General features: G+C 52.5%; 2 protein-coding genes across 2 annotated transcripts; both read left to right on the forward strand.

Moving 5' to 3' along the window:
• The first annotated feature begins 3370 nt into the window (after window positions 1-3370).
• LOC113491210 lies at window positions 3371-6015 on the forward strand. The gene is made up of 7 exons (XM_026867971.1): window positions 3371-3612; window positions 4386-4535; window positions 4736-4900; window positions 5076-5117; window positions 5434-5518; window positions 5617-5670; window positions 5801-6015. The coding sequence occupies exons 1-7, from the start codon at window positions 3371-3373 to the stop codon at window positions 5999-6001; spliced, it is 939 nt and encodes a 312-aa protein (XP_026723772.1). The 3' UTR covers window positions 6002-6015.
• Window positions 6016-6172: 157 nt separating this feature from the next.
• LOC113491216 (T-cell activation Rho GTPase-activating protein-like) lies at window positions 6173-9460 on the forward strand. The gene is made up of 8 exons (XM_026867983.1): window positions 6173-6318; window positions 6576-6737; window positions 6912-7021; window positions 7415-7610; window positions 7814-7939; window positions 8204-8259; window positions 8346-8472; window positions 9305-9460. The coding sequence occupies exons 2-8, from the start codon at window positions 6651-6653 to the stop codon at window positions 9458-9460; spliced, it is 858 nt and encodes a 285-aa protein (XP_026723784.1). The 5' UTR covers window positions 6173-6318; window positions 6576-6650.
• Window positions 9461-9860: the final 400 nt, after the last annotated feature.

Below are 9860 nucleotides of genomic sequence, written 5' to 3' on the forward strand. Positions count from 1 at the left end.
AATCAAATGTGTAATAAATTAAAAGAATAATCACAAGTGGCAGAATGTACTTTATCCATTTATCTTGAAACTATTAGTTTAGTTTTAATTATAAATAGTCTCAGTTAAAACTGAATGCCAGCTGTCATTAAAAACTGCTCTGACCAGCCACGTGACTAACTCAGCAAGGGTGGCTTCATACTAGAGATGTAAGACTTCCATGTTGAATATATTAGAAACACTGTCAAAGAATTTTAAAGGATACCTTCTCTCATTTGAGGTGAAAGTTGTACTGTTTACGCTATCTATTCTTCACAATAGACTACTGTATACACAATCATGTATGGTGAAGCTGTTCAGTCTTGGTTGTATGAGTTCTTCCTACAGAAATACACAAATAAATTTCTCCTGAGAGGATGAGGCTATCTATTTTTTATTTCTATTACTGTTTGTTTTGGGAGAGTTATTTGCTTCACAGTTAGTTAATTTAAAAGGATTTAATTTTAGCATTAAAAAGGTTGTTTAAATCTTCTTTGTGAACAATTTATTACATCAACTATTATTTTAAAGTTTTCAGATTGACCACCGGATTTTTATAACTGATTGGATTATTAAAAATTAGTGCAGTATAACAAATACTGGAAAAGTACTGTTGTCCATTGTGCAAGGCATTTTTATATTTTTCAGCTGTCAGATCTTGGAAAAAACTTTCAGGAAGTCTGGAAAGAGAATAATTTTTTAACCATTTTAATTTCCATTTGGAACAACTTTTAATTTTTCTCTTTAAGGAAGCTGAAACAGTACAGTGCTTTACGTTTTTGTTCTTTCTGTTGTGCACAGGCCTCAGCCCTGATGTCAGCAAGGTTAGAATTTGCTTAGGTTCAATGCCGCTACAAAGCCAGAAGAGGGAGCACAGACATTGTTTCTTCTTGGTAATGCTGTAGAGACAACTGATTATTTCACAAATGAAAATCACTAAATCTATTTTTAGAGAAAGTGTTGTAGAATACTTTTTTGCTTCTTTTTTTAAAGATTCTTTAAAATAAGATTTAATTAAGGGAAAATTAAGAATGGATATTTTGATCAATTCTTATCAAGCAAAAAATCTGTTCATAACTTTGTAAATGCGTGGTATAGCATTTTAACATATTTGACACCTTTTACAGAGTATTTTTACATTTTATTCTGCAGCTACTGAGGAGGGTGAGGCTTATCAGAATCCAAATATAATAGTAAAGCTTGATCCACTTCAGTCTAATATTAGAAAGTGTCTTTAAGCATATTTGTATTCTATCTTCAGATCATATATCTACTCAGTAGTTTTCAGATGTATTTGTATTAAAAACGTTATTTTAAGGACACAAAGGATACATAAATTCTCTCCCAACATTTTAACAGTAATCATTAGAACTTCTTATATCTCACTTTAATTTCTTATATTTCTCAGCTGTTAAAATTGCTCATACCACTTAGATTTTACTGACTTTGTAGAAAAAGTCAATGGAAGTGCCTTGTTGCACATTCTACTGATAATAATTTCTACAAGTTTATACCTTAGCATAGTTCTGTTGCAGCCAATGGAACTGCAGCCTACAAGAGTCTTTAAATTTACTGTATTCAGCCCTAGGATAGCCCTACTGCCATAGTGGTGGAACTTGGTTGAAAATTCCCAAATTTTACAATTAAACAAGTACCAAAAAAGAAGAAACATGGGGGGAAAAAAAAAAAAAGAAAACTAAACAAAAACAAAGCCCATAGAACTCCACAGTACGAGAAAGGATTTGTAAACGCTTAGTAAGAATTGTAAGAGTGAAGGTATGCTTTATAACCAAAGTTTGTGTTTGCTACTATGTAGATGAAGAATAACTTATTAAATCTCTGTAAGATGGAGGGTTTTCTTGTGGGCATTTTGAAACTCCTGTGCTCACAATACAGTCTTCGGTAGAAGACCCCCACCAGTAGCAATCCCCATTGGAGAGGTGTGGGATACTCTGCTGAACTCCCAGGAAGTAATTCTCCTGTAATTTGTCAATGGAGAGAAAACATACCAGAGAGAAAGCCACAAACCCTACCAAACTCAAAATGTAACAGAACATGGCAGTGCATATTGTGGCAGTCAGCACAGAAGTCACTGTCATCAAAGACAACATCCCAGAAGAACAGTGGTTTGAAAGAGACCAAGCCCTGGTTCTTCCCTCTTTGTACAGCATCAGCCAATGGCATAGACTAAGGACATCAAATCGAGCAGTCTGTGGTTACTTGTAGACAAAGATCCTATTCTACAGGTCATGTTTCTCTATAGATTGTCAGTGGCCCAGCTTCAGGCAGCACAGAGTCTCATAGGGATGTCCATGACTAACAGTCCAGCTTCTTACATATAAAGGACTGTACTGAATGCAACTGTATCTTGCTGGCAGCCACTCACCAGCAGTGCTCCTGAGGGCCCAGTTCTAGGGCCAGTTATGTTTAATAATTTTATTGATGGTTTGGATGCAGGAGTTGAAAGCATCCCTAGTAAATTTACTGGTGATATGAAACTGGGAGGTGATGTTGACTTTCAAGGAACAAGAAGCTGTTCAGAGAATCTAGATAGATTGGAGCATTTGGCAATCATCAGTGGGATGAAATTTAAGAACAACAAATGCTGAATTCTGCACCTGGGATGGAGTAATGCTGGACATAAGTATAAACTGGGATAGATGTGGCTGGAGAGCAGCCCTGCAGAAAGGGATCTGGAGGTGCTGGTCGACAGCAGGCTCAATATGAGTCAACAGCGTGCCCTGGCAGCCAAGAGGGAAAACATCATCCTGGGGTGCATCAAACACAGCATAACCAGGCAGTTGGAAGAGGCTATTACCCTGCTGTATTCAGCGTTGGTGCGGCCTCACCTTGAGTACTCTGTGCAGCTCTGGGCCCCACAATTTAAAAAAGATGTTGAGGTGCTTAAATGAGTCCAGAAGAAGGCATGAAAGCTGGTGAAGGGACTGGAAAGGATGTCTTGTGAGGAGCTGCTCAGGACTCTGAGTTTGACTAGATTGGAGAAAAGGAGGCTGAGGGGCGAACTCATTGCTCTCTGTAGACTTGCTCTTGAAGCATCAAGCGCTGATGCTTTGCTTTGAAGCACCGTCCATGCCAAGGGACTGAGGGGAGGGAGGAGGAGACAAAAAAGCCAGGTTAAATGGTGCCCAGAAACCCCTGTAGAATGCCTGTAGCAGCTGCCGAGATAAAGCATGTGTGTGCTCCCTTCCCCTCTGCTCAGCGCTGCTGAGGCCATGCCTGCAGTGCTGTGCCCAGGCCTGGCCTCCCTGGACGAGAGAGACACGGGCACCCTGGGGAAAGCCCCTCAGTGCCCCACACCCCCAGCACCCCCAGCACGACCGATGAGGTCACAATGCCCCGCTCTGTGTTGACCCGGTGCTGGCCTGGCAACGGCCCCAGTACCTGCCAGGACGGTGCTCTGCCAGCACAGAGTCGTAGTGGGGTCTCGCCCAGCAGCACTGCAGAGCATCAGGACCCCTCGGAAGACTCTCTCGGGCTGTCAGAGCACGGCCCTGAGCCCCACCAGAGTGTGCAAAGCGAGGCCTCTCGTGTCCTCAGCGGGATGGGCCAGCTGAACTGCTGCCGTGGCTCCAGGTGAGCTCTCCCCGCGATTTGGGGACACGCCGGTGTTATAAACTGACTTCTTAAAATTGACTGAGTCAGAGTTCCCAATTTCTTTATTATTTAGCAAGCGGCAACAAGCAAAACAGCGCTGGGCGGCCGGGCAGTCTCCTGCTCCAACAACGGACCGCACCCTCCAGGGCACTCTGTTTCAACCTTATACTACAAAGTGTTACATAGTCATTATACACATATACATATCAATTACTTGAACCCGCCTACTCCCGCTTCGTATGGTAATTAGCTTATCAGTCCTTTACGCTTGCGCAGAAGTTGTTAAATCTACGGTCAGGGGTCTTCAAATCGTGGGGGGTGGTCTTCTGGGAGGAAGGCCGTAGGTCCTCCTCACAGTGTACGTTTCACCTTTTGCTTGGAACGTGATGATCCTCTGAGTTTGCAGAGTTCTTATCAGTCTAGGCCCAGTAATCTCTTTGCATAATGAGATTCACGGTCGTGAACATCCTCCAGTCTTATTCAATTATGCGCCTGCAATTCTCCACATCTTCTGACATACAGATGCTTCCTCTCTTGTTGTTCCCCCCTCCCCTTTCCTGTCATCTTTTTTTTTATTTTACACTATCATGTTAGTGCAATTAAGCATTTGCTGTTAGTATTACACAATATGCAATAGTTCATATTACAGTTCACTGAATTTGATGAACAAACAGTTTACCACCTATCACAGCCGGCACAGCCGGACCCCGCAGCAGCCACCTTGCTCATGCCCAATGCCGTCTACCCTGCAGGGTCCACCCTTACCCCGAGCAGCACTGCGAGCCTGTCCCAGGGTCACCCGAGCTGCTGCTCCGCCAGCGCGTGCGGGTGACCCAGGGCCGCACGAAGAGGAAGAGGGACCTCCTCCTCTCCAGGGACACCCTGGTCATCGCCAAGTCCAAGTAAGACTCGCAGAGCCCCGCTGCCTTTCCTCCCAAGCCCCGGCCCCAGCACCAGGGCAGGGACAGCCAAGGAGCAGCCCCAGGCCCCCGGCACCCTGGTGCTGGAGGCACCCATGGCCCTGCCCGTGGCAGGTGGATGGTAGAGAGGAGCCACTGGGCTCGGCCAACTCCAGGTCACTCCCTGCCACTCCTCTCCGCAGACGTGGCAGCGCCCCATGCCCGCAGCACTGCCTGGCCCTGGGCCAGCTGCAGGTGCTGAGCAGCAAGATCGGGGAGGCCGGTGATGGCCCCAAGGAGCAGGAAGACAAGAGCACCAACTCCCTTGTCCTCGTCTGGCCCTCCGGCTCGTGCGTCGTGACCTTCCAGTGAGTCTCAGTGCCACATCCCACAGCAGGACTGGGCAGCGCCTCTGTCCTGCCCCACGGGGCTTCGTCCTGCCTCTGTGGCCGTCCCCAGGGGGCAGGGCTGTGCCAGCGCCCGCCTCTGACCCCAGGCTGGGGAGCAGCGGGCACTCAGGCTGCTTTTCCTCTCTTTCTGCAGCTCCCGGGCGGAGAAGGAGCTCTGGGTCAGCGCACTCCAAGGGTAAGCCCAGCCTGGCGGTTCAGCCTGGAGGCCCATGCTCACCTCATGGGGGATGCTCCAGGCTGGGGACAGGTGCCCCCACAGCTGCAGGCAGCTCTTGAGCAGGCAGAGCTGGCAGAGCTGCTTTGCCCAGCTGTGTCCAGCCAACACCTGCCCAGCCCCAGCCCCACCTGGGGCTGCCACTGCTCTCCACTCCACTACCAGGCAGTACCCGGCTGCTTCGAGGCAGCTCGGAAGTGCTCTCTGGGCTGGAAGGAGAGGGAAAAGGCAGCTTGGGTCTCACACAGCTCTTTCTCTGCCCCTTCCCCATACACAGGCCACCAGAAGGAGTGGAGGGAGCCCGGGTCACCCAGCTGCCCTCCATCACGGCCCCGATGAAGGAGCTCAGCCGCCGCAAGGCAGTGAGTGTCCCTCCTGTCTGTGCTCTGCCCCCAGATGCTGCTCCAGCCCAGCATCGGGTGCATCCCTTCTCACCTTCTGCTCTTTTTCCCTTGCCCAGGTGACAACACTACGTGCCAGCAGCCTGGAGAGGCTGGTCGAGGGCCCGGCAAAGGTCAGGTTCATTCAGGGGGCGATCTTAGCCATCCCCACCTGTCTCTCACATGTGGCCAGGGGCCGCTGCAGCTCACCAGGGGCCCTTGCTGCTGCGAGGCTGCTCACTGAGCGCGGTGTCTTTCTTGCAGGCGGGTGCAGAGCAGCAGCCACCACCCGTCGTTGCTGGCAGCAAAGGTGGACACGGCCCCTCGGCTGGTGAGTTTGGAGAAGAAGGGGGCAGGATGGCCTTTCTCTCCTCCTCTGGCAGGCGGGCACTCGTGCTGCAGTGGGGCTGCTGCCCTCCCCTCAGGGCACCTCCATCCCCATCGCTCCGTGCAGGAGATAGCTGAGCCCCCAGGAGCCCTCCTTCCCAAACAATGCCTCTCCCTTGCACTCGGGGTGGGGGGGGGGGGGGAAACACAGCGCTGAGAGGGTCCAGGGGTGCTGGCCTGGTTGTTCTCATGCAGGGATTTTGCCTCCCATTCCCTTGACAGCAGGTGGGGCCGGCAGCAGGAGGAGGGGGCTGTCCTGGCCCTTCTCACGGCGAGGGACCTTGGCCGCTGCAGAGGCGCCCGGGCTGTCGGGCTCTGCCGGCAGCGGGGCTCTCTTTGGCCGGCCCCTGGCAGCTCTCTGCAGCCAGGACGGCACGCTGCCCCAGCCCATCCAGGTAAGCGAGCCTGGCCAGGGGTTCCCCACCCTGTTGGCTCCTTCGGAGAGGCAGCATCCCAAGCAGAGGGACCCTGTCTGGAACGCTGGGACAAAGCCGGCTCCTCCCCACGTCCCCAACCTGCAGCCACCCCTCCATCCCGCCCCGCCCCAGGGAGAGAGGCAGAGCCATCTACACTGGCTCCTGGCCCTGAGGAAGGTTCACCTGCCCCAGGGCCTCTCTCCAGCCAAGCAACTCTCCTCCTCTGTCCCCCGCAGGACCTGCTGGCTCTCCTGCACCTGCACGGGCCAGCCACGGAGGGGATCTTCCAGCTGGCAGCCAGCGAGTGCGCCATGCAGGAGCTCTGTAAGGCCCTCGACAGTGGAGCGCAGGTCCCCCTTGAAAGCCAGCCTGCGTGCCTGCTGGCCGTCATCTTGAAGGTAAACCCTGCTGACCTGCAGCCCGGCAGCTCCCAGCTCCATCGGTGCTGGAGGGCACCTGCGAGAACAGGAGCCAAAACCCGGCCGCCTGCTCATCAGCCAGAGCGCCAGGGATGCTGCCTGTGCTCCTGGCAGTGGTGGGCAGGTCCTCACCCGCATCCCTTGGCATTGCAGAACTTCCTCCGCAAGATCCCCTCCAAGCTCCTCGAGGTAGAGCGCTACGAGGAGTGGATGGGCGCCCTGCAGAAGACCAGCAGGCAGGAGAAGCTGGCAGGACTGAAAGAGTAAGCATGGCGAGCAGCCTGCCTGCTCCGCAGGGACTGGCAGAGGCCTACACTTGTCTACAGTGTGACAGCCTCCTTGGAAACGCCCTTTTTTTCTGCCAGCCACCTCTTGCTGCCGTGGGGTGGGGTTTTGGGGGCAAGTGGCACAGCAGAGCACGTCTCTCCTTGGAGCGCTGCCTGCAGGCATTGCGGGTTGCTCCACGAAGGGTGTCTTGCCAGAAGGGGAGGCAGGGAGGAGGGAGGTGGCCGGCCCTCTCTCAGCAAAGGCAGCCCCTCTGCCGGACAGCAGGCGTGGCCAGGGCGCCTTCCCTCGGGCGGGCTTGGGTGAGATCAGGCCGAGAGGCCTGTGCTGACAACACTGACTGTGCTAACGTTGTCGTCCTGTTCCCTCAGGGTGGCCAGCAAGTTGCCCAAGGCCAACCTGGTCCTGCTCCAGCAGTTGCTGTCCCTGCTGCAAAACATCAGCAGCAACGCGGCCACCAGCAAGATGACTGCCCACAACCTGGCCATCTGCATGGGGCCAAACCTCCTGAGCCCAGCTGAGGAGCACACCCTTCCCTTGGATGTCCTGGCGCAGGCGACGGAGAAGGTACGCTCTGTTTACCAGCCGACTACAACCCTCTGGGCCCGCCCGAGCTTTGCTGTTCAGAGGTACCTGGCTGCCTCCTCTCTTCAGCAAACACTTGTCGGGGTTCTGCCGGCAAGAGCAGCCCCACAGCTGCGCAGAAGCCAGGCTCAGCAGTGGGAAAGGCTGTCGCACCTAGGTGGACACCAGTGTTTTGCTGTGTGCAGGTGACGCAGCTGGTGGAGTTCCTCATCGAGCACCACGAGGAACTCTTCGCGGAGGAGGTGGCTGGGCTTGCCGGCACATCGGATGAGGAGTCACCGGCACCGGAGCTGGGAGCAGCGGCAGCAGAGGTATGTCAGGGCCACAAACAGCGTGACAACCAAAGCCTCCCCCCTCAGAAGGGGGACCGCTGCCGCCACAGGGACAAGCAAGATTATCCACCAACCTGCAGCTCTGCAAGAGCACAGAGTAACCTTGCACTATGGCAGTGATGCCAGCAGAACTGGCTCAGCTGGGCTGCGCAAACCCATCCGAGGGATCTGCCTTTCAGAGCTCAGGTAGCAACTGAGCAGGTAGGTCCTTGCCACCTGTGACCTTCCTCCTTTCCACTGCAGGTGCCTCCAGTCACCCCAGAAAGCCAACACCTGAAGAGCTCGTCTGGCGAGAGAAGGTAACATGGGCTAGCCTTGGTGAAGAGTAGAATGGTTTCATGTTTATCATGGCTTTACCTGTCTAACCATCCTATTGCATGGAAAGGTTGCCAGGCTCTTCTCAAGGGAATAGAAAGAGAAAAGGCAGCTGTGAAGAGGGGAGCGATGGGCAGGAAGAGGAGGAAGCTGGAGCCGAAGCTCTCAGGGACGGGCAACTGAGGGAATCTGAGCAGGTAAGATGAACGAGGAGCCCAGGGGCGTAGCAGACCCTCTTGTCCATCTTCCAAAGGCTCTGAACACTGCTCTGAATACAGGAGGACTTCCCGAGGTGCTCAGAGATGGCCCCAGACAGGAAGCATGCACCTGCCCTTGGGAGAACGTGTAGGTCTGGGGAAACATTCCGCTCCAGCATTGGCAGCGTTCCTTTTGCACTTGCTGAAGCTTGTTTGTGCAAGGCTGAGCAGACACCCCGGCAAGGTCACAAGACTCACCATTTTGAGCTCTTTGACCCTCTCCCTACAGAAAAGTCCCTCTTCTCTGTTCATGCCAGCTGGCAATCCTAACACTGGCTGGTGCTGCCTGAATCCTAAAGACACAGTAAGGGGTTGTTCCAAAGAGCTATAGACAGAGAGATACTGGCACTTCTGAAAAACCAACATTTCACTCGAGGAAACTGGGGGAAGAAACAAAGAACCCAAACAATAAAAAATCAACACAGAGCATGGTTTGCCTGCCAACCTGCCATTTTAGCATGGGACGGTGAGGGCTGCTGCTGCTGCTCAGGTTTTGGGAAAGGACCCCATCCCAGCTCCCCAGGGGCTCCCTGCTGAGCCCTACTGCCTGGCAAGGGGGCACTGTACACCTCTGTCAACCTGCCGTACCCTGAGGGCATTGCAGGCATTGAGAAGGGGCCAAAGCAACGCCAGAGTCACTGCCAGTAAGGGTTCTCTCTCCGGAGCCAGGAACGACCCTTTTTTTGTCGGACTCCCCAAAGAACAGGCAACAAAGTCACACCTGTTCCTGCCCTCATGGTTTCACCAGCGCTTTCTGACTCTGCCCTTGTAGGTGCCCATCTGTTTTTGCAGCTTGGATTCCCCAATGAGTTCTGATGCCACAGCTTCCACGGACACGACACGGGCACAGCACCACCTCAGCGGAGGCGAGGAGAGAGGCGCCGTGCCCCTCTGCTCTGGCCAGCAGATTGAAGTCACGCACTGCTGAGCCGCAGCGGCCCCGCACCACCCTCAGAGCCATCCCGGCCCTCGCAGGAGGCCTTGCTGGCTCACTGCCTGTAATAAAACCTATATGATATGTTATCCAAATCTCAAGTTATGGCTAAATATGTTATTCAGTAAATTAAATATAAAAATAAATTGTGTTAATATCAGATTGTATTGTAACTGAACTTTGTTGTGGTCAGACAGTGTTATGGTTCTAAATGTTTTTGCACTTTGCATGTATCCTAAGGTTTAAAAAGAGATAAGGCATTATGTATAGTATTTTATGGTTAAAATCAGTTGTTAAAAGGGAGTTAAAATGGCCGCCGTCTTCAGGCCAAATGTTGTTATGTCCAGACACGTCTGGCCTATGGATACCCCCACCCCTGTGCTGAGCCATCCCC

This window comes from Athene cunicularia, assembly GCF_003259725.1.
Source record: "Athene cunicularia isolate RWA chromosome 1 unlocalized genomic scaffold, athCun1 chr1_part1, whole genome shotgun sequence".
Classification (NCBI taxonomy): Eukaryota; Metazoa; Chordata; class Aves; order Strigiformes; family Strigidae; genus Athene; species Athene cunicularia.